Below are 26978 nucleotides of genomic sequence, written 5' to 3'. Positions count from 1 at the left end.
ATTCTCAGACCTAGAACATTTAGGTACTAGAAAGCATTTTGAAATTCAGAAGGCAGAAATCTGGGGTTCCAACAGGTAAGCAGGTTCACAAGCTGAGAAAATGGCTATGGCTTAGTGTGCTTGGGCTATATATATTTCAGTAGGGCAAAGACATCTAAGATACCACATTCTGTACTTGCCATTTTAGAGGCATACTAGGGTTCCACATTTAATGCACAACATCTGTGCTTCATAGGAGTTGAAGCCAAATGCTTGGGTGATGTCCCATTGGTACTCTATATGCAAAAGTGAAAGCATAAGCCTTACAAAGTAGGATTTACAGTTGCAGCACTCCAAGCAAACTTGGACCTCTCGGTAAAGTAAAGGCTGTTAGTACAGAAAATATATGAATAAACTAAATCAATTTTATTAGTGTCATATGTACTCAAGTCTTGCATAAGTGTTTCGGTACTCCAAAGTCCATTTCCTGAATGCATTTTGCAGTATAGAGAAGTGAAAAACCAGCCTTCTCCTGTACCCTTCTAAAAGTACTAAGGGATTATGTTCTGTGCATGGAATTCTCAGAGAGTCAATGCCATTCTAAGCACCGTTCCATACTATGCCAGGTGAAAGGTGAAATTCTACCCCAAATCAGAAATCATTAGCTGATACAAGGATCACAGAATTATCAACCAATGTGAACATGAGTCAAATATTTTACAATTTTCTAATATGCTATTAACTCTTCTTTTGCAGTGTCTGTGGGATATGAATATGAGATGTGCCCTGAATTTATTCTCTGGGAACAAAGGACAGTCGTTTTGCAGGGCTTTGAGATGGATGCATCTAACCTAGGAGGCTGGTCCTTGAATAAGCATCATATTTTTAATCCTCAAAGCGGTGAGATAATTTTAAAACTTGTGTTAATACTAGTTTCCTAATCTTGTTTAGTACTCATTTGTTGTTGAAAATTTGGTGAAGTGTAAGAGAAAACTCACCTAATTAATACATTTGCTCGTGGGTACTCTATACATTAATGTCGAGTTTGTTTTACTGCTTCAGGCTCAGAACACGCACATCTCTTACCACATCTTCTTAGTTGGTGGTTGAAGCCTTGAGTAAATGAGAGACTCAATCATGAGAAAGGATCACATATATCCACCCAGTTCACCCTGACTTTTCTACTCTGGTCATGACAGCTTCATTCAAGGGCCTCTGCTTGCTCTCCCACTCCACTTGGAAACTGGTCCTTAGAATTTCTTTCCAGATTTCCTACAAACATATTCTACTTGTAACTTTTCACCACAAAAAAAAAAAATTAAGAAAATCATATTGCTTTCTGTCTAAACAGGTAGTTTCTAAAGGAACCTGTACTAGTACATATATTTCAGGTTGCATTTCCAGAAGGCAAAAATATGTCTTTAGTTTGGCCATCCTTCTATTCTTCCTACATTTGTGGGATAAATATGAGTTATTTTGTGATGCCAAGAGCTGCATTTTATGATTCTGACCATGATCTTACTTCATTTGTACACGTAGTGAAAAACAGCTACATAGAAATTTTGATGAACAAACCAGATTTGCTCCACCAATAGAATGGCAAATCCTATCCTAGTCCCTGTGTGAGACCCAGGTGAACAAATCCATTACTATATGTCACCAGTACACCTCCCATTTCCCCTTGAAGAAAGATGCTAAGTTCCATTTCAAAAAAAAAAAAAAATACAGCAAATCTTCAAGCACAGACATAAAATGTCAACTTTTTTTTCCAGTTGTCAAAAGGAAAGCCAGTTTTCAGAGTACAAAAGCGAAAGGGCAGATGCCACTTATTAAATTATTAGGGTATTTTTTTGTTTTGATTTGAAAGAGTTTGACATTTTAAGCAACCGTTTCTTTTCCACTCACTTTTATTGGCGTATATGGATTGTCTCTTTCAAACGCCTGTCATTGACATTAAACACAAAGTGGGAAATGACCTCAATGGAACCAGCCCCCAGCTGCGTGCTCCCGGTCTTGTATCTTCCTATCATTTGCTTCACATTGATGCTGAAACAGAGGGGAGCCATTCAGAAAGCTGGCTTTGGGAACCACACATTGCTTACATTCCTAATTCACCCATAATTACTTCTTAGGTAATTAGGTATGAAGTTGCTTCTGAGAATTTTGAACTGCTTTATTGAAGTATAATTTATACATCATAAAACTTACCCGTTTTAAGTGCACACTTAAACGATTCTTAGTAAATTTCTACTTGGGCTGTGATCACCAAAACCCACATATGGAATATTTTATCACAACAAAAATATCTCTTGCATTGCCAGCAGCCTCACTAAATCTGCTCTGTTTCGACCTTTCTGATCATTTTTAATTAGAAGGAACCCTTACTATTTTGGATTATTTCTTTCCTCTCCTCCAAAGGACATTTGTTCACTGACCATCTCTTGTGTAGAAGTGTTGTGCTTCTCACCAAGAACAGGCTCCACATGTCAGGAAATAGAACTGAAGCCAGCCCTGTGAGTGCCTTTCAGCTTGACCTTGCATACAAATGCCTGTCTTCGGGTGTTTCTGGAGTCAAAATCCCACCCACAAAGGCAGTTTCAGAAGCAAGAATGATAAATGCAAGGGAGCGAAGTTCAGAACATGGAACACCGATTTAGAAAGCAATGTTCTTCCCCCTCAGGTCAGATGATCTTTTCTGACTGATTAGGGCAGGAACAATGTCTTTCCAAATTCCGCCACTCTGCTTCTCTCACGAAAAAGCCTAACTCTTTAGGCACCCAGCCTTTTTGATCTGAGACAGATAGTAGATTAGAAACAAGAATCTATCTTCCTCCAATTTCCTCTTGCTGGTTAAAAAGACACCTATAATTAGATTGGATGTCTGCTGCCACTCTAGTTTCAGTTTTTCTCTGGCTCCCCAATCATTACGCAGTGGGTAGTTTCCAATAGGCACTGTATTCAGACTATTTGTCATTTCAGGGACCACAATTATATTTACCTGACAATTAACCAGAGCTTTTGCAGAAACGGTTGTAAACGCTCAACCTGAGGTACATAGACAGCTTCTGCTTTTATGGTGACAAGAACACTAGAAATGTGCAGCTTTCAACAATGCTACCTCCAAACATAATTGATGATTGAACAGAGTACATATTCTAAAATTATTATTCATTACAGAGATTAACCATATTTTTCTAACATCCTCTAGTGTTTACTAGGAGTTAACTGTCAAAATTATTAGAACAATCCACAATAGTAATTGTACGTTATTATCTATCAGAAATAGCAAATTCCCTTAGCCTCCCAGATAGGCCAGTGGTTTGTCAACAATTAGTTTTACTGGGAAAAGAAACAAAGTGCCATTGATCACACTGGCATCTCTCCCATTTTGTGTTCATCCCTTCTCAGTCAAGTAGTTAGAGAAATATGTATTGTGTCCCTTGTTGGTCATAAGTCTGAAAAATGGTTTCTCCTTTGAAATCAGCATAAAGCACCGCCCACTGGCTTCCAATGGGAATCTTATTTTTAAACTTGTTTATAAGCTTCAGGAGAACTTTTGAGCAAGGTAGCAGAAAGGTAGGAGTATAATGTTTTTAAAATGTGCTTACTTTATAATAGTGTAAAGTTGGCTCTTTCTGTAGCAGAGAAAGGGAAAACTTGGGGAAGAAAAGGTATCACCTTCAGTGATATTTCATTGTCTACTAAAACACCCAATCCCAAAGACGTTGGCCTTCATATAAATAATGTGTGTTGTCCCATTTCAAAACAAGCATGCATTGCAGAATAAACTAGAAAGGAAGCAGCAGTAATTGATCAAAATTTCCAGAAACATAAACAAAATATTTTCACAGCAACCTTTTGCAGAAGAATCGGTGTTAAATCATTGTTGCTAGATGGTATGGCCTGGTTCTGTGTAATGGAAGGTTAAACAGATTCTTGAAACAACGAAAACACCCTTCAAAATGATCTATTTTTCCAGGGCAATACAAAAGGGGTTTGCCCATTTTTGTTTTGATTGCTTCAGCTTTAAACAGAAATGGTAATTTCAGTACATGGGCACTTTAGTACCTTGCATGAAAGCAAGACATCAATTGTAGAGATGTAATCAGAAAGTACATTGCCTTATGCTTTATTTCCTTTAATCATTCTTCTTTTTTGATGGAGTACTGGGCTTTCTAATCGAAAAGGGGAGTTGTGGAATTGCAGGCTTAGAAGAATGGGCTAGAATAGCCATCTTTAGGTTTTAAATTGCTAGGAGCCTGGTAATAACATGTCATTTTGAGGGCAGTTGTTAACTATACCATTATACTGATATAAAAAATGGAGATCTACCTGTGAAAATAGATGTTAATAGTAAATCGCATATTTCCAAGCCAATAATTGGAAAGATTTTTGAATAGTAGACCCCATCATGAATTGCTGAAGTACTGACATGCTAAACAGTGGTTTCCTCAATTACTAACGAATGTATCATACTCTCTCATTGGTCAGACACTCAGCTGACAATCATCAGTCGGTTTCTTTTCAATGATGTTATGCAAATATCATTATAGTTTCCTTTACCTCCTCCCATTTCATTAAAATTGCAGTATTGACCACACTACACTTAAATGGTTTTGGAGGGAAATGAAATTCGGTTCTATTCATCATATTGAAATAATTATTCTAAATCATCAGAAATGTCCTTACTGACTAATAAAGTTATTAACAGCTTAATAAGAAGGCAGTGACCATAAAGTTATCCCACAGTTTTGTAATAAAAGATCAGTTTCGTGGAATGTAAACTTATAGCTACTCTTGTAAATCATGTGTTGAAAAGCTAGCTGGAGTCACCCTGGGAGGGAATACAAACATATTTAAATGTGAAATCCAAAGACCATATGATGGATGGAATTTCTAGTTCCTGAAATTCCCTTTATAGGAATATATTGGTGCCTCGACATGCATATTTTATGTTCTTAGTTATTTTTACCACCAATGTTCTGATCTCAGAATGATCGATAGTTTCTTATGTAGAGCTGGAAGTTGGAAGAGAACTGGAGAAGACATTTCAGGAAGCATTTAGGGAGAATAACAGATAGTGTGGGAATATAGATATCAACGAGCAAGAGAGGAAAAATAAGGGCATACAGTATACTGTATCCATTCATTTGTCAGTCTGACACATTTCATGCCTTCTCACAACATGGATGTTTCACCTGCCCTGACTCATTCTGGACTGACTTGTGATATTTAGCACAGCAGTACATGTTCCTTGGATTTTCTGCCCAGGCACAGCAGGTTTGCAAAATCATTGAGATTTGAAAAAGGAAACTACAAGAGACTCAAAGCCTATTTTCAGCATTTACTGAGTACTTTATAAAAACTTGGCCATGGGAATTGGAACTAAAAATATAGAAAAGAGTAAGACAGAAGGCGTGCCGTCAAGGAGTTCATTCATATTACAATGGGGAAGATAGAGAAGTGGGGAAAATGTATCATACAGTGTGGTGAGTGTTACAAAAAAAACTATGGAAAGCAAAGTACAGGCACACACAGAGGAGAGTGACCAATTCTGCCTGGGTGGAGTATTAGGGAAGACATAAAGTGAGTTCTGAAGTTAGTTCCCTCAGACAAAACTGAAGAGGGAATTCAGGATATGAGACAATAATACATGCAAAATCATAGCAGAAGGGAAGAGTGTGAAAGAAACTATACATTTTTGGTTATGACCAGATATGGGAATACAAACGAAAATGTAATGAGAGAGAAAAAAATTCTCACAGAATATAGGAATGCCAACCAACACATAGTTTGTATGCCTTATCAATAATGAATGCACTCTATTACATGGTGGATAAGTACATATTTTAAGGTTTTAATAATCTCTGTGCCAGGGGTATGGACAATGGTTTGCAGATGGGTATGCCTGAAGATCAGGAAAACTGAACTAAGGCAGTAATAGTAGGAACACGGGGAAATTCTCAGTACATTTAAAGAGGTACTCTCAATGGGAATTACTAATTAGTTAGGCTTAGAGAATGAAATGAAGTGAAGAGGCATCATGATGACCAGATTTCCAAATTAGGTAACTATGTACCAGAGACAATGCACATGGGTCAGTTTTTAAAGAGAGAGGAAGGGAGGAGTTTGGTAGGAGATACAAAAAATATAATGAGCTCAGTTCCAACCCTTTTTCATTTTGAGGTAGCTGTAGAACTTCCAAGGCAAAAAGTCTAATAAAAAAATACATGTTGCAAGGTCCCCAATGAAGGAGCTAGAGAAAGGACCCAAGGAGCTGAAGGGGTTTGCAGCCACATAGGAGGAACAAAAATATGAACTAACCAGTATCCCCAGAGCTCCCAGGGACTAAACCACCAATCAAAGAAAACACATGGTGGGACGTGTGGCTCTAGCTGTATATGCAGCAGAGGATGGCCTAGTCGGTTATCAATGGGAGGAGAGGCCCTAAGTCCTGTGAAGTTTCTATGCCCCAGTATAAGGGAATGCCAGGACCAGGAAGTGGGAGTGGGTAGGTTGGTGAGCAGGAGGAGTGGGGAGGGGATAGGAGGCTTTCAAAGGGGAAACCAGGAAAGGGGATAACATTTGAAATGTAATAAAAGAAATATCTAATTTTTTTTAAAAAAAAAATGCGTGTTGGGTAAAGACTTCAAACAGAAGAAAACTTTGGCTAACTTTGATGAGAGCCAAAGTCGTGGGTAATTACCTCAACTGAATGGTTGAAAAACATTTTCATAAGTCGCTGTCTCTAGTTTTGGCAACGATGTAGTGAGATATGATCGACAGGCATAGGAAGTTCAAGTCTCTTTAGTATAGCTTTGAAATTCAGTGTAGCAGTGGGATTTTTTTCCTTCTCATGAAAGCACATTACCATCCTGATTGTGTCTTACTCGGGCGAGTGTTAAGATGAATGGAGATTCTCTTTTTCTGGACAAATTGCATCCTGAGGATAATTTGGAGTCAGGCAGATGAAAATGAGGCATCAAGAGAGCCAACCAAAAATGAAAAATTAGTCACACCAAATCTACAGGATTGAATAAGTGCAAGAGCATTGAATGTTATCAAATACTTTACTATAGACTTTGGAATCAGTATTACAGAGACTCTTTGCATTTTCCCACTTCACAGAAAGACAAACTGAGGCAAAGTGTTATACCACTATTTGTTATCGTTATGCATTTAAATAAAATTAACAGTAATATGATTCACGCTCAGATTCTCCCATAAGGCCAAAGCTCCCTCCTGTTTTGGACTCCGAAAGAACTTAACTTTTGGCAAGAGATTTGTTTGGCCAATACTTTTCTAATTTTTTGTTCCTTCTTTCTTACTGTGTCTAGGAATTATTCATAAAGGAAATGGAGAAAATATGTTCATTTCCCAGCAGCCCCCAGTCATAGCTACCATAATGGGCAATGGACACCAAAGGAGTGTAGCCTGCACTAACTGCAATGGTCCAGCCCATAACAACAAACTCTTTGCTCCTGTCGCCTTAGCTTCTGGTCCTGATGGTAGTGTGTATGTTGGAGACTTCAATTTTGTAAGGCGAATATTTCCTTCAGGAAACTCTGTTAGCATTTTGGAACTAAGGTAAGGTTCTTCTAATCTCTGTATTTGCTTATATTTAAAAAGAATAAGATCATGTGAAGAAACAAGTTATAGTCAACAAAAGCACTTAGTTATTTTGGAGTAATTGCTCTCCTATTTGTTGTCCAATGAGAAGTGGTTAGCTCTGAAAACATATATATATACAAATAACAAAAGTGGACTTAGAAAGTTGTATTTGTATATATGTGTGCATATACATACACATATATACATATATATAAAACAATAATAATAATAAAGAAAGAGGCTATCAGCTTAAGACTGGGAAGGAATATAAGATGGTTCCAGGGCAGAAAGCAAGAAAAGGCTGGAGGGAGGAAAGAAAAGAAGGAGAGTAATGTAATTCTATTCCAATTTTTAAAAGCCCCAAAATATATTTAAATTAAAAGACTGTTATACATAATGAAACTACAATTTAAAACATATTTTTTTCAAAATATAGAGGAAGAGGAGTAATCTTCAAATTGGTGATTTGAAGAGAGGGGAAATCTGGTCATCCCTGAATGTGAGGCTTCCCTGTCTGCATGAATTTTAGTACCTCCAAGCAACTAAACATAAGTTGCTTAATGCTGGCCACTGTCGAGCTAATAAAAGTTACCTGTTCCATTGTTGCTGGCAGCAGTATCACCAGATTTAAAGGGGTTTTCCTGCCTTTTGAAGTCATTTAATATAGAAGAACATTGAAGTCTGCTGTCTCATGGCATCACAAGGAAGGAAGGAGACACCTTCTACCTTTGAAAGCATAACTCAATGATGGTTAAAGCGCCCCATCTTTAGATTTCTGCCCTCTGTTCTAAGCGTGTTCTTGAGAGTACAAAGAATGTTAATACGTTTTGTAAAGAATTTATACCATTTTGCTCTGCTATGTTCTGAAATTGCATAAAGATTCCAACTAAATCAACCAAGGTTTAATCAGCTTACTTCTTCCATTTCTGTGACTATAAGACAAACTATATGTCCTTTGGAGTTCGCAAAAGAGAAAGCATCCGTTCCTATCCCATTGGGAATTAAGATGGCTGCTTCACTCCTGAGGAAATTAGTAGAACTTTCCTTCTAATCTGTTATGGCATATTTATCCATGACACATGACACTGGAAATTAAGGCTAAAATTTCTCCATATTCCAAAGGATTTTGATGTCACTTTTTGAATTATTCCATACAATTTTTGCTTCGAGAAACACCACAGTGATGTCAAAAATAGTAACTGATGGAGACAACAAATTATAAAGCAAATGTAGGTACCCAAGTCTATTGAGATGCTTTGCATCCTTTTCATTTACCACTTATGTTCACTGTGGTGAAGGTTTGAATTTACTTGGACATTCCTCGAAGGTTTTCACATTTCCATTCCTGCTTTGAAATCCGCCTCCCTTTTCTCAAACTGAGTTATTCTTTCACACCTAGTTTGGGAAATGTAGTCCCAAGCCACCATCCATTTTCCACATTAATTCACTCTAGTTTTAATACATTTCTTAATTATAATTGCAAATGCTGTCATATGGAAGAAAGCTGCTAAATCCCTTGGCTAATGAAAAATAGACTGTGAAGTTAAGACTTTGTAAAGACAAAGCACATCCAAAAAGTCTACAGGGGTACTAATTCATAGCACCTCAACCTGATCAAGTATTCATGGGCCTCACAATGTCAGACCTCTTGGAGATTTGTCATTTCTAGATGTATATCTCTTTGGGCATCAGTAGAAAGTCAACAGGAAATCTAAGATAGCTCCACACTTGGATTTGAAAACTGCTTATGGAATATACTACATGGTTTTCATAATCATAGGGGTGTTTTATTAGCATGATGCCAAATGAATAGAAACACTGAGCAATTCATTCAACACATTGGCTGTCAGATAATAAAAATCCTATTCTTACTGAGCTGGTCTAGTTACTCCTATAAAATGCCTACAATATAGAATAACTACATATCTTCTTCATCAAAGGAAAATTATTAAAATCCATACACACAAAACAAAACTTATTAATAGAAGGAATTCCAAACTGAATTTATTCCTTTCCTTTGTACTTTAAGTGTAAATTTACCTAAGGTGGAACAATTCACTCTCATCGATGAAGTTCACAGTTAAGGATTCTCAACAATTCACAAATTTGCATTTTAGTACAAAGTACCCTGTAGCCTTCAACACAAAGTCATCTAAAGTATAAAATAAAATAACTTGACATCTACATGTAAAGTGATTTCTATTGGTGTAAAAAATTTTATTTCCGCTCCTTTGTCCAAAACTTGTATCATTCTTCATTCCAGTATTCACTACACAACATGTTGTCATACATCTGTCTTCAAAGTGCAGAAGCATGAACATATATGAAGTCTGTTTTTCTTACTTAGCCTATCACTCTATTTGGCTTTTCTGAGCTATGATCCTACAAAATTTCTTAACAGTTTTGGTCTGTCTCAGGTTTCTCTGAGAATCTACTCCAAGCTAAGTACTCTCTCATAAAAAGAATATACCATCCAAAATTGTTCCCATGGCTTAGCATGGCATCGTTTTCCCTCCTTTTTAACCTCCATGCTCCCACCAGCCTGGCAACAACCATTTCTGTAATGAGTCATGGTTAAGAGTGTCTTTTAAATAAGAGACAGACTTTTTGTGTCCTTCTCAAGTCTAAAACTCTTTTGATTGGCCATCACAGAAATAGGATAGCTAAATATACAATATCAAATAAGTCCCTATTTGACTAGAGACAAAATCATCAAACCAGTTCATGTCAGCACACATTAATTGCCATGTTTATACAGAAACTAATGTAGTTCTTATAACAATCACCTTTTTATTGAAAATAGATTCTTCTCTCATACCATACATCCCAACCACAGTTTCCCCTCTCCCATTCCTCCTACACCCTAATCTACCTTCTTCTCCAGATCCACACCCCCTCCAATTTCCCCTTCAAGAAAGAGCAGACCACAAAGAGATGACAGCCAAACAGGACACAACAAGATACAATAAGACAAGGTAAACACCCTCATATTGAGGTTGGACAAGACAACCCAGTAGGAGGAAGAGTTCCAAGAGGAGGCAAAAGAGTCAGAGAAACATACACTCCTACCTTTAGAAATCTCACAAAACACCACTTAAAAAGTCTGTACTGATTAGTAGCTTATGTGTATAAATGAAATCATTTGCTTATCATTGGTGCCTTTATATATTTGTTATTACTGTCCTAGATGTACATTTCTGGGAAGAAACAAGGTGATTTTAATAAGGCCTATCTAACTTTAGAACTAGAATATTTATTAGATTTTACTATGTTTAAATAGAAACTTAATTTTATGCCAGATTTGGTGGTGGTGTTCAAGTCAGTTAATTCAATTTCTTCTAATTTAAGTACATTAGTTATTTTATCTCATTGAATAATTTTTTCTTGGAAATTCAAACTGATATAGTGATTATGTTCGTTATATTCAAAATTGTGAATAGAGGAACAATGTCATGATCTGGTTATTACAGAAATGACAGAGAACTCTCCTATATCTTGACTCTTTCAGATTATACACTATATAATTTACTCTGTCCTCTACCACCTTACAAGTAAAATTGAATCCAACTTTGCACTTCAAACATCTGTTTGCATGTCTCATACAGAGATCCATATCTGGATCATTCTTGGCTCATTATTTGATGACTTTGGGGGAGGACATGAAATTTGTCCCAAATGGAAAACTCCTATATTCCCCACTTTTCCATCCTTTTATTCCATATTTGACCATATTTAATAATTCCAGATTCCACTTGGCCTTTCAAAGATTGGAAGACTATATAGTCTTCTAATCTTATTCCAGTCTATCCAAACCATCCTCCTCTGAGCTTTCTTTTCTCTGATTTCAGTAATCACTTCATTTAATTGGTTCCCAGTCATCTCCCATGTCTGCTATAGCCATTCCTTATGAACTGAACAGGACAAGAAAGAAATATTCAATGATATTTTTATTATTAAAATTTTGCCAAGTGAAACATTAGTTATTATTTAAGTCTATAGTAGCCCTTTCCTGGTTTCCTGTAGTATTGGTCTACAAATATGATCCTTAATGCTTTTTTCTAGTGAGAGTCTCAAGTAAGATAATAAAGAACTGGAGCTTACAAGGTCATGTAACTCAAGTGTTTCAAAATCACATTTTCTGAAGACCTCTGAAGATATCAAATTTAAGATATAAAGTTTGAGTCTTGATCTCCCTGTGGATTTGCTTATTGTTTTAAAATGTGTGTGTGTGTGTGTGCATGTGTGTATGCATATATATGTATATATGCATATTTTATTAGTACAAAATTGATATCACAGATTTGAGAATTTAATGTTTATTGGAAGAATCCATGAATATATCATGTCCAGTATATGCTTCACATTTTGTCATTTATAATTTGCCTAATAATTTTCAATAGCCAGAAAGTTAAATACCTCTTCATCTTTAGATATATTTGTGAAAGAAATAGAAGGGGGAGAAAAAGAAGGAAAGAAAAAAAAAGAATTTTTCTTTATGATAAACTTAAATCATGAAGTATCTCTTTATTAGCAAATTCTAGGGTCTGAAGAATCACAGAAATAACTCCCTTCTATTGGAAAGGTTTTCACAAGTATAAATTTAACTGTCTGAGATTTCTGAGCTTTTTCTTCTTCACATACAATGTTCAACTATATCTCATCAATTATGACTGCTACTTTTCTCCTTTGATCTTGGTTAGCCTCAGGGTCGCTTTTTGCTTTTCCTAAAACTAATAAGGATAATTAGATAAGTAAAAATAGAAAACACCCTACCAAGTACTTTGTATGAATTCAAATATGCAATATACCCTAGCTCACTTCTCATCTTCTAATTTTACAATGCTATTAGAAAAACCATTAGGCATGACTGGAAGTGATTTGTTCTTTATAGAAACCTCATACTTCTATTTTTTCAAAATTCAGTTATTCTCAAGATATTTATTTTGTTGTTCCATTAAAATAGAAAGAGAAAAGAAAATAAGAGGCTAGAAAATATATCTTGGTACCTTGAGCAATTTGGACTCAACAAATGTCAACATGACATGAAAATTTCTCTAGATATTTTACTATTTCTTTTCCAGTGACTAGCTAATATTTCTTGCATTGCTTATAGGACTTGACTCCTGTCATTGGTTGGAAATGGGGGAGACTTGGAATAGCACCCACTTTGGAGCAGTTAAACCTGCCGAGGGGTGCTGAAACTTATAAAAAAAACTCTTCTAAATGATCAAACAGATTCTTAGCTTTGAAGAATTCTATGAATAGCTGAGATGTTGCCACAAACCACCATTTTGTTCAAAGAACTAGAACTACAAATACTAGAAACACTGCCTGTAGATAAAATAGATGGATATCCCATACCTGAGTTTAATCTCATATGCTGACAGTGGCTTTAAAACACAAGACAAGTTCTAATAATAATTAGAAACATAGTCATAGCAATGGAGAAGTTAGTTTGAGATGATATTTGTTGGAACTAGAAACTCAGTAACAGACAAGTGTGGATTCAAAGCCATAAAGAAAAGAAAGACACAGAAAGATAGGAAGTCTATTGTTTCTGGCCAGGTATAAGGAAAGATGCTGAGAAGAGAGTAAAGAATGCAGGGAAGATTGTAGCCACCACCAAGCAAGACACTCAGACTCCCCTGACACTAAGTCTAAAGACCTGTTGTAAGGTTGGCATGGTTCCTATTTCCTATCTTTCACCATACACACACACACACACACACACACACACACACACACTCATCTAAAAAAGAAAAAAAGTAATGGGTCAGCATGTAAAGTAGAAGGAGACAGTATAAAAATACAAATATGGTATGATTACATTTATTGTGAAAATACAGCATAAACAAGTCCATACAGACAAAATCAAGGCACATGGTTGCCTGGGACAAAGTAGGGGAGGAGGGTTAATAGAAAAATGATCGTTAGCAAATAGGTACAAAATTTCTTCTTGAATTGCTTTATCATAAGGGTTGCATAAATGTGTTTGAAAATTCTGAAATTCATGTTTTACAAAGGTAAATTTTATGGCATATAAATCACATCTCAATACTTTTCTTTCAATTCAAAAGGAAGAGTTAGATGACCCTCACTCTCATTTTTGTACTGAAACAAAAATCAAGGACTAATTCACAGATCCTCTCATTAGGAGTATGCCTTGCTCTCAAAAGAGTTGTGACTACTCTTTTCTCTTCTTAACTCAAGACAAAATTCAAGGCTGTCAGTTACCAGGTAGTAATGGCCACTGATAGGCCTTGGCACTTGTGAAGAGTTCACACACTGGCAGCTCAGTATGTAGTTCACTGATAGCTAGACAGCAGGTTCACTTTGGTGGTAGTTCAATCCTAAATCCTTAACTAAAAGTAATTCTAAGACAGAACAAGGTCACACACTAGAAATAAATCCCATCATTTTCACTTCCTCTCTCTGAGATGTTAATGAGAGAAGCTGCTCTGCATAATATGGGACATCTTCCAAATTCACAATGACATTATTGGCAGGATCAGAAGCAACAGCAAGAGAAACAAACTGTCTCCCTCTCTGCTCCTTGCCATCACCTAAGAAATTCAAACTACTTTGTAGATTTACAAATCATTCTTGCTATACCATGCAAATACAAATCATTGTGGATGAAATCATATTGCAGTGAGGTCCATCTAGTATTTTTAAAACTAGAATCCTTTAGAAAAATTGTCTTTGTCCCAGTGATTAGAGCCTGACTCCAACAATCATCTTATAGAAACTGCAAAAACAATGTCCAAGAAACAAAGAAAAAAAACTCACAAAAGCCTGAGGCCAGGTTTCTAATCAGAGCTCTGCTTCTTACTGATTGACCTTTGTGGCAACTCACAAAATACCTACCCTTTTGAGATGGGCCAAGCAAACAGAAGAGCCAGTGGAGTATGACCTGTGGCCATGCTAGTATCTCAGAAAGATGCTTTTTAAGAGAGTTGAATCCATTTTAGCTGATAATTTCAAGTGAAATGATTTTGTATCTTTTCTTCTTCCCGGACATTTAAAGAAAAAAAGAGAATATTTCCTGATTTTTTATAAAAAGGTTTATTATCTTCATGCCTTCAAAGTGACCTAGGGGCCAGATATAAAAGGATTTTAAAATTAAAATGACTGTATTTCACTGATGATTATAGCCTTTTATTTCCAGGCAAACTTGACCTAAAGTCAGGCCTACACAGAGAGTGAGCCCCTCATGTGAGAAACATCATACCACATCACCCAGTAAAACATTCAAGGCAATACCCTGTGTCAAGAAGCTATCAGATGAAGAGCTTACTAAAAGTTCTGCTTCTTTATGGCTGACAATTCTATTTTGCCCATCCCAGTTGCCCTTCGCAACACAGATGGCTGGAAGACATAAGGCTTTAATAGTTGATGTACATGATGTTTTATTGATGCTGTTTTGATGTAATAGGTCCAATGCTAAGGACATTCTATTATAGTCTAAAGGAAATCCTTCTTTTTTAATTCTTTGAAATTTTCATACATTTATACAATTTATTTTGGTCATATCCATCTGCTATTGCTTTCCTCCAGCTTCTTCTATTGCCCTTAACCTTGTCTCTCTCCCAACTTAATACTCCAATTTTGTTGTTGTTAACAATTCCTAGTCCAAATACTGCTGCTCCTATATGTGCATATGTATGGAGCCATCCACTGGTATATGGGCAACTTGCTAGCAACCATGTCCCCAAAGTAGAGTGACTTTCACTCTATCAGAAACCATCAACTGGAAATTGCTCTTCTTCCAAAGATTGGGCCTCTCTGAGACCCCTCTAGAGTTCATACTGGAAGTATGACCTGCACAAAACCTGAACAACAGCTTTTCTGCCAAAAGTTGGGCCTCTCGGGGACCCCTCTCCAATTAATACTGGAAGTGCAACTTGCTTGATTTTGTTCAGGTATTGTGCAGGAAATTACAGGCGCTATTAGTTGAGGTGTAAAGCAGTCATGTCACGTCAAAAGTCTGCATTTCACAGCCCCTCCCCTCAACTATAAACTCTGACTTTCTTTGACAACTCTTCCGATGTTCCCTGAGCCTTGGGTGTGGGGAGGTTAATAAAAATACTTCATTCACTGCTGATCACTCATAGTCATGTATTCTTGCTACTTTGACCAAATATGAATCTATGTATTAACTACTACCCACTGCAGAAAGATCTTTCTCTAACCAAAATCGGCAGTAGAAAAAAATAGAGATATAAACATAAATATTTAAAGGCAGTTGAACGATATAGCCATTTAAAATAACAACAACTGTAGGTTTCCACCTAGGACCTATAATCTCCATTGTTGTGGACTTTTTCTAGGTTTACTTTATCAGGCATGAAATCCTTTCTATGGAACATGTCTCATACCCATCAGAAAGTGGTTGGTTACCTCCATAATTGTCACAACACTATGACAACAATTGGGACATCTTACTAGGCAGATAAATATTGCACCATGAAGAGAAAACTCCCATACTTTTAAGAGACCTTTTAAAATGTTGTCATTGATTGTACAAAAAGATATCTGTACCTTATCCCTGAGGCCAGATAAGTGGCTTAGATTTGAGATTGGGATGCCTGTCCAATGCATGCTTTTATAGGAAGATCCAATGGTTTTACATTTCCATCGAGGAGTCAGGGGTATCAAACTAAAACTTAGAATATTCCTTTATAGTGGCTACATTTTAATGTCCAAACCCAGTGGTTTGTAAATCTTAACTCTGCGTCAAAATCACCAGCTGAATTTATTAAAAAATACAATCCTCAATCCCTGCTTCCATGTGTCAGGATTCTGGTTTAGTTGGAAAAGAGAGAGCTTCCAGAAAACTGCACATGTGCTAGAATCCAGTGGTCCTGATGCAGATGGCCAGAAGGAAGCTTTTTTTTTTAATTGTCTTAGAACTTTACCTACCCACCAATCAAGACATATAATTTTGACACTATCTTATAAGGAGAACAATGGAAGGAATGAGTCAACTGTAGCTTCACAATGACTAAATGATCCCGTGACGTCTCTCTAATTGCCACAAGCTGGGTCAGGAATTGATGTGTCTGCTGAGATTTCTCTTGTTGAATGATACTGATGACTTTCTATTTGTTTTTACTTGCTACTCACGGATACCTTGTGCACCCTAGAAACAGAGATACCAGACATAGGTAAGCAAATAACACAAGCATCTGCCTAATGATTCTCTTCCTTAAGAAGCCATTCTCTAACAACAACAAAAAAAAGTGCTAAAAGGGAAAGTTTTCTTCTTAAATAAGGTTAAAGAAATAGTTGAAAGTTGGGAATTATATTCAGGTAAGTGTATTCCAGTAAAAGGTCAGAATATTCAGTAGGAATTTACTGGAGGAACAGAACACTCAGAAAAGAAAATAAGATAAATGAGAGATGACAGTTCAGTATGTCACAAGAAAGTAAGGCCAAAAGTCTCATCATGCTTCCCTAAGGTAATATCACAAATGAGTTCGTAAGTTCAAGTCAGCTTAATGTTTTTAAGTTGCAATGGTTTTTCTCCCAAGACTCAAAAATATAATTGTCAATTACACTAAGACGAAGTGACCATGGTGACCTTCCTTTTATTAACCGAGAGTTGCTTTTTTTGCATTCGATAACTTTCTTTAATGACATCTTTTTTCCCTTTGATATAACTAAATGGGTTCTATTTTCTCTCACTGAAAGAAGTAATTGAAACACTCCAAACTGACCATTTACCAACCAGGCCACATAGCACTGAAATTAGTGATGAGGATTTCTATTCAACTCATTTGTGCACTACCTTTGTCACAACTCCTCAAAATTTCTGAAATTTCAAAGGAGAAAACTGAGTTAGTTCATTCCCAAGTGTCAGTTGTCATCAAAATAGCACTAGCAGGGTTTTAAAGGATTGGCAATTTCTGAATGCTCAGGCACAGCTTCAGCCTTGCAGTTTTGGCACAGCTGGTTCTGTAAGCAAATTCAGTTGGTTGCCAATTTAATTACTAGTAAACTATTGCATTTTATTAATTATAAGCACTAACTGGCCATTCAACTATCTATGTGATTTTCAGTGGTATGAATGATGTGATCACTGCTAACTGGAAGAGCACGACTTACATATAAAACTAACCAGAAGGTGACACAGTGAGTCTACCACGCAGGTTACAAAAGAAATCCTCACATCTGTCAAACTGATAAGCACTTAGTCATGAAGGAATAAAGCAAACAGGAATGTAGTGCAGCGAGTTTGCATGTTTTCAGAAAGCACAAAGAAACCATTGTCAATGGAGTTGAAGTCTACTTGGGAAATGGAAGGAAATTGCATATCATTACAGGGTATATTCTTGTCAAGAAAATAACATTAATCAAATTTGAATTTGATATGTTGGGCTATTCCCTTTTCTAAAAGCCAGAGCATAAAGTTGACGAACAGCCTTGCTGAACAAAATCTGACAAGTTCCACAGTTAGGAAAAGGTAGAACACAGGTTATCTTTTGCACCTTCAGAGCAAGAGTATTCTGTTAGCATTTTGCACAAGTGTTCACATGTGATCGAATCTAATCTTAGTAACGTCACAGAACTGTTAGTGACCCAGGGCCAGGCCCTGGTTCTGGTTTTTCCCAGCTGAAATTTGAGGCGAATACTAATTCTAACTTAGCTTACAGGCACATTGGAGATGCTCAATAATGAATGAGTGTAATGCACCCCAAAGTACTTCTGTGTGAATAACAGTTCCCTTGGAAAAATAACCCATGGACCCTATCTAAACACAGCATGATTAATCTGGCTCCACTGAAATCCCATGAAGTGGCTACCCAAGTAGGAAAGCTTATTTCCAGGAAAGGTTGTAACCCATCCTTTACTTTAGGAAAATCTAAGTATCTTGGAGAAATATTATTCTGAAGGTGAAAAAAAAAGGAAGCAAATATGTAAAAAGTTTTACTCAACTACCTATTTGAGAAGTCTTTGCTACAGAGATGCTTTTCTGGTAAAGCTGCCAAAACAATTTTGGAATATGGTGGTGCCCTTTACAATTTACTTACAGCACCTGTCATGGTGGTTCCAGGGTTGAAGAAGTCCCTGGAATCTACTGAGTTATCTTACTCAAAGAAGATAAGTAGAAAAAAACAACTATTCCAATAGGAACTGATTTTTTTTCCGTTACAAAACTATAAACTGAGTTTTCAAAGTTGCCCTTGCTGGCTTTATCATTATTAACATACATAAATAAGATCATAGAGCAATCACAATTAAGAGAATGCCAGTCCTTAAAAGAGCTCTTTCTTCTGATGCCACTCACCCGTCCACTTTCTTTGGCTAAGAACCCAAAGCCTGAAGTCTCTCCTGTTTTTACTTTCATGTCATATAGTCCAGTTCCTGATCCGCACTTACTGAAAGACCAATGACCTTTCAGGCACTGTTTGACATCAAGGACAAAGAGATGGATATGGTATTTGTCTGTAAGCAGTTCACAGTATATTTAGGAAGAGGGTTACATGCAAAATCAGTGCTTAGAACTAGCAATGAAACCGGGCGTGGTGGCGCACGCCTTTAATCCCAGTACTTGGGAGGCAGAGGCAGGTGGATTTCTGAGTTCGAGGCCAGCCTGGTCTACAAAGTGAGTTCCAGGACAGCCAGGGCTATACAGAGAAACCCTGTCTCGAAAAAAAACCAACCAACCAAACAAACAAACAAACAAAAGAACTAGCAATGAAGTTTTGCTTTTTAATACCATTTCCAAATAAACAGAGCTATTGCCCTCCAGAAATGACTGATTCTAGTATCAGAGGAGAAAAGAGTCTAGAACATTCATGAAGTGACAGAAGTGATTAAGTCTTAACATAATGATGATGGTGGTGCCAGTAGTGATGATAATAAACATTTATTGAGGCATGAAAAAGAGGCATATAATGCAACAAAAAGAGTTCTTAATGTGACAACTTACACAACACCAAATAGCCTCCAGTTTTGTTCGCTGCAGGCATAAAATAAAAGTCTATAGAGCCCATACTGATGTAAATTACTCATACGCTTCTTAAATAAATGAGAAAAATAAACCACTCATCCAAAAACAATAATAATTTATATGATGCCCTACTCACAAGGAGGTAGGATGCAATTAATTCCTGGCTCCCTTAAGTTCTGTCTGTGAATAGTAACTCCCTTCCAGGAAGAACACTCCAGAATGAGAGTTTCTGGTTTTGTTTTATTTCATTTTGTGTTTTATAGAAAGGGGAAATGGCTCCATCAGAAGCTCCAAGCCAAGCCTGGCAGGGAGAAATTTTACTGATCGTTTACAATCTAGATATAATTTGGTCAAAATGACACTGTTCCACAGAAACACCACAATTCCTATCTGAGGAAAATATTGGAAAAATTCCAGTAAAAATTCCTATAGAACAACTGACAAGTACTCCTAAAACTGTTATAGTCATCAAAAAACATGAAAAGTCCAAGAAAATGATACAGACCAGAAAAGCCTAAGAAGACATGATGACTAAATATAATTTGGTGGCTTGGCATGGAAAAATGATCTTAGATTAATAATAATAATAATAATAATAATAAATGATAATAATAAATAACAACAAACTAATGGACTATAAATAAAAAAAAGAGTTCAATCAATAATAATAAAAAAAGATCCACTAACCCAAATCCTACAAGCTTTCTCTGATCATCATCCTTCCTTCTCACATTTCTTCACTAATACTTGACTTATGAGAGCCATCATACCTTGCTTACTTATCAGTTGACCTGACTACCCTGTGTGTTTCATGAAGGAAATGGTTGTATCTTACACACAAGCTGGCTTCCAGACCATAGCATAGTTCTTGAGCACATTTCAGTTCCTTAGAAGGTACATTTTACTGAACTAATAAATAAGCAAACAACATAGAAATGGCACCAATGAAGGCTCCAGTTAGAGATGATGTGAATTTGGATTAATGATAGCAGAGATAAAGGAAACACACTGCAGAAGAAAATAGAAGGAAACAAAACCATGATGTCCCATACAAGTGAGAAATGATAGGATTTGGAAAAGAATGACAGATGGTTTCTGGCATAAGACGAGTGGGTAGTAAGCAGACCTTTTAGCACTAAACCTATTAGAAATAAATGGAAAATGTTGTTCTCCTGCTAGCTCTATCAGTTTATTAGATCAGGAAACACTGATACCTAAACAAGTCGTTTAATTTGTATGTCTTCTCCCTAAGCATTGTGCAAACAATCCAATACAAAGGACTTAGCTAAGGCTTCCTTCATGAGAAGTTGCCTGAGTAAAGACACTGGAAGCATGTGAGCACAGTTGAAGTAAAAAGGATTAGTGTACCACATCCAAAATTTTGGTACATCTCTATGGGAACAAGAGATCAGAATAATTATGAAGACACTATGGAAAAAATGGATGTGACTTCAAAAACACCTACTTATGTGACAGACAGCAAAGATGAATCTATGTACACAAACATGTGACTATGAACACTGGTTAGTTTTTGCCTCCAGCAAATTGACCTGTGAGCCTATTGAGAGCACCACATTTTTCTGATTGCTGATTGGTGAGGATGGGCCCAGCCCAATGTGGGCAGTGTCAACCCCAAAGCAGGTTCATTGGAGCTGTATAAGAAAGCAGGCTGATTTTTATAGTTTATATAAAACAGTTTTACACACTTCCTTCAACCAGACATTTCCCACACTCAGTAATTATGAACAAAGTTTATTTTTTAATTCGGTATATCATTTTGCTATTGTAAAAGTGTAGAATACTTTCGGTATTCTGAATTAACATTCTATAAAAATCACAAATAAAATTAAAACAAAGAAGCTGGTGAGATGTCTTGGCAGATAAGAGCACTGACTGCTCTTCTGAAGGTCCTGAGTTCAAATCCCAGCAACAACATGAGAAAGAAAGAAAGAAAGAAAGAAAGAAAGAAAGAAAGAAAGAAAGAAAGAAAGAAAGAAAGAAAGAAAGAAAGAAAGAAAGAAAGAAAGCTGAGAAATACATGGAGAGCAAGCCAGTAAGCAACCCTCATCCACGGTCTTTGATTCAGTTTCTGCCTCCAGTTTCCTGCCCTGAGTTATTTCTGCCTTGGATTCCCTAAATGATGGGTTCTAACCTATAAGGTGTAATAAACTCATTCTTCCCCAAATGTACTTTGTTCATGGTGTTTATCAAAACAACAACAAAAAGAAGTGTTGATTAGTTCAAAGGTAGGATTTGGAAGTTGGACAGTGTATCTCTGACACACCTCTTTGAGATCAACAGTCCTTCAGCTTGAAATCCTTTTTAATTGACAATGGGCACATAGGAAAATGGCAGCATCCCCGAGGAAAGCTAAAAATCTAAAACAGGAGTAGGTTTATGAGGTATGGGGACAGAAGTGAAAAAAAAAAAAAAAGAATGTGCTGAATTCGGTGAGCTTGAGGTGACAGTGACACAGGCAATCATCCATCTGGTAAATAAGTAAGGGACTATAAAAAGTATCTCCTGGGTTATTTTTCTCTTCTGTTTCTTTCTACTCTCAAATGGATGGTATTGAAATGTCAGAATCATTACAGGTTGGCAGGATGCACTGGATTCTCTCATACCTGGACCTATTACTAGAAAAACAAACATGTGTCTAGACCCTTGATACATAAGCAGGATAAATTCTTTCATCTATTATGATACTTTTCCATTTATGACAAAAGACCTGGGGTTCACTTTGAACAAATTACTTTTAGTAACTTATGCTTTCCTTTTTCTTAGCACAAGCCCTGCACACAAGTACTATCTGGCTATGGACCCTATGTCTGAATCACTCTACCTATCAGACACCAATACTCGAAAAGTCTACAAACTGAAATCTCTCGTGGAAACAAAAGATCTCTCTAAGAATTTTGAAGTGGTCGCAGGAACAGGTGACCAGTGCCTTCCCTTTGACCAAAGTCACTGCGGAGATGGTGGAAAAGCCTCGGAAGCTTCACTGAACAGCCCTCGAGGTAAAAATAAATAAATAAGTTTAAAAAAAAAAGCTCCACGCCTTGCTTGATGACAGATTTCATTTGACTTCAGTGAATTTTAAGGCGATTGTCAGGCTGTACTCTCTCTCAACCTTTTGCCTCTCATAGGCAGCTTTTCCAGAGTCTATGACAAAAGATAGGTACCGCAAGGCAAGTTTTTAGATGACATGCATGGGACCATGTTTAGGTGATCATAATTGTTAGGAAAGGTTCCTATGTGTTGATTCTGGTTACCAAACAAATACAGCTTGGGGGTCATTGGATTACCACCCAGGATCCCTATCCTGTCCTAAGCTATTTTCTAGAACCTCCACACAGTCCAGCACTTAAAGAGTTAACAGATCCCAGCCTAAAGCCTCTAGTCCCCTCTTTTTCTCTGTGGCTTACATTGCCACAAATGAGGTCTGCTCCCACCTTTCTGTACCACTGTCAGAAATACTACCTCACAGCATTCCTATTTTTCTTAACAATCATTAATGAACTTTTCTTTCTTTCAAATATCTAGATTATTTCTAAAGTTTTTTTTTTTTTAACTTACATCAACTCTAGGATAAAAGAGTGGGAGCTTAGCCTCATTTTAAAACACACTCCTATGTTCTGGGACCAACCATTACTTCAAATGCCTGGAATTTGATGAACAAATCTATGTTTCCCAATTAACTTCATAATTTTACAATACTCAATCATATGTCCACCTTAAACTATTAAATTTGTGAGTGGCCAAATTTTAAGTCTGTCATCACATATCATTTACCTCATCTGTTTAATTATTCAGACATTCTTCTTTGTTCCTTTGCCTAGGTTTTCATGAATGCATGTGTGAATATTTATTTTAGTGAGTTTTAAAAAGTATTCATTTCATGGGATTTCTTAAAGCTAGCATTAACTATTAAACATAATACACCTTTGTTGTAGAAAAATACAAAAGGAAGGATGAAAATATTTTTAATTAAAATCAGCATATACTTGCAACATACAAAAAAAATCATCAGTGACATTCTAGTAATTTTTCCATATATAGCATAGGTTTTAATCCTATGAGTAGGTTCATAGAATATATTGTTATTCTATAACCTGCTTTTCACATTTGATGTATTATAAATATCTTGCCATGCCAATAAACATTGTGAGACCAATATATTTAATTTGTTAGAAAGCCACTTATTATTTCAAATACTGAGGGATTACTCTATAGCCATTTGACATTTGCCACACTGGAATTAAATTCCAACTACTATGATAGTTCAAAGACTCCAGGTTCTTCAATTACAGTGTTTCTTATAAAGCCCTTCTGGCGAACCTCAGCCCATTAAATCTGAATTTCTTAAATAGGATCTATACTATTTAATTAACACTAGATTATACTCTTCCTTCTTTTGCTTCCCAGTTTCTTCACGGAAGGTTTTTTTTTTTTTCTGTAGAAGTTTGCAAAGTGAAACTACATCTAATATGTATGACTTTACTCATCTCCCTACCATCTCTAAGCTGGATGAAGAATGTATCAAATGTGTTTATTTTATAATTGATCGATTAAATAACTCATACTTATGCAAGGTATCCCTAAAGGGAATGTAAAATCTCCCCAAATATTATGCTAAAGTTTTTCTTCTTCTCTGTGCCAACTCCTCTTGCACACACATAGTGAACCCACAATAAATATTCAAAGAGTAAATGAATAACTCAGGTGCAACATATAATCAGCTCATCTTTCAAGAAAATATATCAGGTTGGGTTTTACCTTTTATACAGATTTAAAACTCTTATGGGTATTATAAAGGTTTCTGCATAAGTAATAAGGAGGAATCAGGCTTGTATTGTGCCTGAAATTGACATCCACCTGAGTTGCTGCTAGTCTGAAAACCACTCATCTCACCTACCACATTCAACCTGCCACATAGTGAGTGACTATCTCAGCTCTTCCAAATAAAGCAAAGAATTGGTTTGGCATAGGTTTTGCTGCTTGGAAAGCAATAAGAGCCCTGATGAGCAGGATTTGAATGAACTCTTGAAGTGTCAGTAATTAGAGTGCCAAAATTTATACATCTATTAAAGCTAATATCAAACCTAGTCTTTCTTTTTGACAAATCTAGAAGTGTGCTTTCTTTCATCTTGATTTACTTGTCATGCTTTACAAAAGTGCCCCTTACCATAATCTGATACACTTTCAAAGCAGCCCTGAGAATATTACACTCAGACAGACAGTTGATGGTCTGAACTCATCTGAACAACTTTTACATAATGGTCCTGAAACTTATGTTTTCAACATTTGTCCAGATACAATGGGTAAATTTGATTTCTTAAAGAAATGCAAGTTATAATTTATACTAGGTAGATATGTAAAACTTTCCCTTCAACTATGGAAATGGGGTTTGATACCCTGATACTAATTTCCAAACTCACACAGATTGTGAAACTTCTGTACACACATCAATTACCTTCAACAGAGCAGTCAGAACATTCAAGAGCCTAGCCAATAGCTCCTATCTCCACACTGAACATAAACAGCATTCACCTTTGTCAGGCAATCAAATGTGAGAATCGTATTATATGAAATGCTACAGGGCAATTTCATAGACTTCTATAGAAGGAACATTCATGCAAAAAATTATTAAATTATAGTGTACAAATTAAGAAAGAGTACAACTAATTGATAATTTCATCTTTGAGGTTTTCCTGCAGATTCTACGTCTCTCAAGAAAGTTTTTTGTTTGCAGTTTTGCCTTGCACAGCTCTTCCCACGTCTTTGGAAGGCAGCAACTGTTTAATGGATTGCTTTCAGTAGATGTTTGCTTTTTCCCCTTACATAGAAGGTCATAAATAACATGGAAATGTACATCTGAGGAGTAAGATTATTAGGTTAGAAAAGAAAGCTTGCTCTAAGACAGCAGTTCTTAACCTGTGGGTTGCAACCCCTTTGGGAGTCACATATAAGATATCCTACATATTCAGATATTTACATTGCTATTCATAACAGTAGCAAACTTACAGTTAGGAAGTAGCTACAAAAATAACTTTATGGTTGGGGGCTACCACAACATGAAGAATTGTGTTATAAGGATCACAGCATTAGGAAGACTGACAACTGCTGCTCTAAGACTTTAACAAGCAACATATTAATTACAGTTTGAGGCAGACTCTCCAACCTGTCCTTAACTATTTACTCAAGGTAAGGTAGGTAAATATTGGTTGGCAAGGCAGTTCATTACTTTTCTGAACCTATTAGAAAATTAAGCTGAAAAATAATGTGTTTTGAGATCCTTCATTCTAAAGTTGGAGTACATTGTCAAATGCGATCAAAAGCCAGTCAGCCAAAGTCAGCAGTCAGGAGCTGTGCTGTGTTTCACTTTGGTTTGATCAATTTTTATTAGATATTTTCTTCATTTACATTTCAAATGCTATCCCTAAAGTTCCCTATACCCTCTCCCTACCCGGCTCCCGAACCCAACCACTCCGCTTCCTGTCCCTGGCATTCCCCTGTACCGGGGCATATAAAGTTTGCAAGACCAAGGGCCTCTCCTCCCATTGATGGCCTATTAGGCCATCCTCTGCTACATATGCAGCTAGAGACATGAGCTCTGGGTGTACTGGTTAGTTCATATTGTTGTTCCTCCTATAGGGTTGCTGACCCCTTTAACTCCTTGGGTACTTTCTCTAGCTCCTTCATTGGGGCCCTGTGTTCTATCCAATAGATGACTGTGAACATCCACTTCTGTATTTTCCAGGGACTGGCATAGCCTCACAAGAGATAGCTATATCAGGGTCCTGTCAGCAAAATCTTGCTGGCATATGCAATAGTGTCAGGGTTTGGTGGTTGTTTATGGGATGGATCACCAGCTGGGGCAGTCTCTGGATGGTCCCTCCTTTCATCTTAGCTCCAAACTTTGTCACTGTAACTCCTTCCATGGGTATTTTGTTTCCCATTCTAAGAAGGAACAAAGTATCCACACTTTGGTCTTCCTTCTTCTTGTGTTTCATATGTTTTGCAAATTGTATCTTGGGTATTCTAAGTTTCTGGGCTAATAACCACTCATCAATGAGTGCATATCATGTGTGTTCTTTTGTGATTGGGTTACCTCATTCAGGATGATATCCTCCAGATACATCCATTTGCCTAAGAATTTCATAAATTTATTGTTTTTAATAGCTGAGTAGTACTCCATTGTGTACATGTACCACATTTTCTGTATCCATCCCTCTGTTGAGGGACATCTGGGTTCTTTCCAGCTTCTGGCTATTATAAATAAGGCTGCTATGAACATAGTGGAGTATGTGTCCTTATTACTAGTTGGAATATCTTTTGGGTATATGCCCAGGATAGGTATTGCTGGATCTTTCGGTAGTACTATGTCTAGTTTTCTGAGGAACCGCCAGACTGATTTCCAGGTGGTTATACA

At 36.6% G+C, this 26978-nt stretch overlaps 1 protein-coding gene across 2 annotated transcripts in view; it reads left to right on the top strand.

Annotated features, from left to right (window-relative positions):
- Positions 1 to 26978, top strand: part of Tenm1 (teneurin transmembrane protein 1) — an 889421-nt gene that overhangs the window by 761040 nt on the left and 101403 nt on the right. For both annotated transcript variants that reach the window (XM_029473263.2, XM_029473264.2), the window contains 4 exons: positions 736 to 879; positions 7317 to 7566; positions 16737 to 16757; positions 22331 to 22563. In XM_029473263.2, the coding sequence (XP_029329123.1) occupies positions 736 to 879; positions 7317 to 7566; positions 16737 to 16757; positions 22331 to 22563 (648 nt within the window). The remainder of the gene's footprint in view (positions 1 to 735; positions 880 to 7316; positions 7567 to 16736; positions 16758 to 22330; positions 22564 to 26978) is intronic.

Source organism: Mus caroli, unplaced genomic scaffold, assembly GCF_978045245.1.
Source record: "Mus caroli unplaced genomic scaffold, Mus_caroli_1 scaffold_5, whole genome shotgun sequence".
Taxonomy (NCBI): Eukaryota; Metazoa; Chordata; class Mammalia; order Rodentia; family Muridae; genus Mus; species Mus caroli.
The sequence above is the reverse complement of the archived record's forward strand: the minus strand, read 5'-3'. Positions and strand labels throughout refer to the sequence as shown.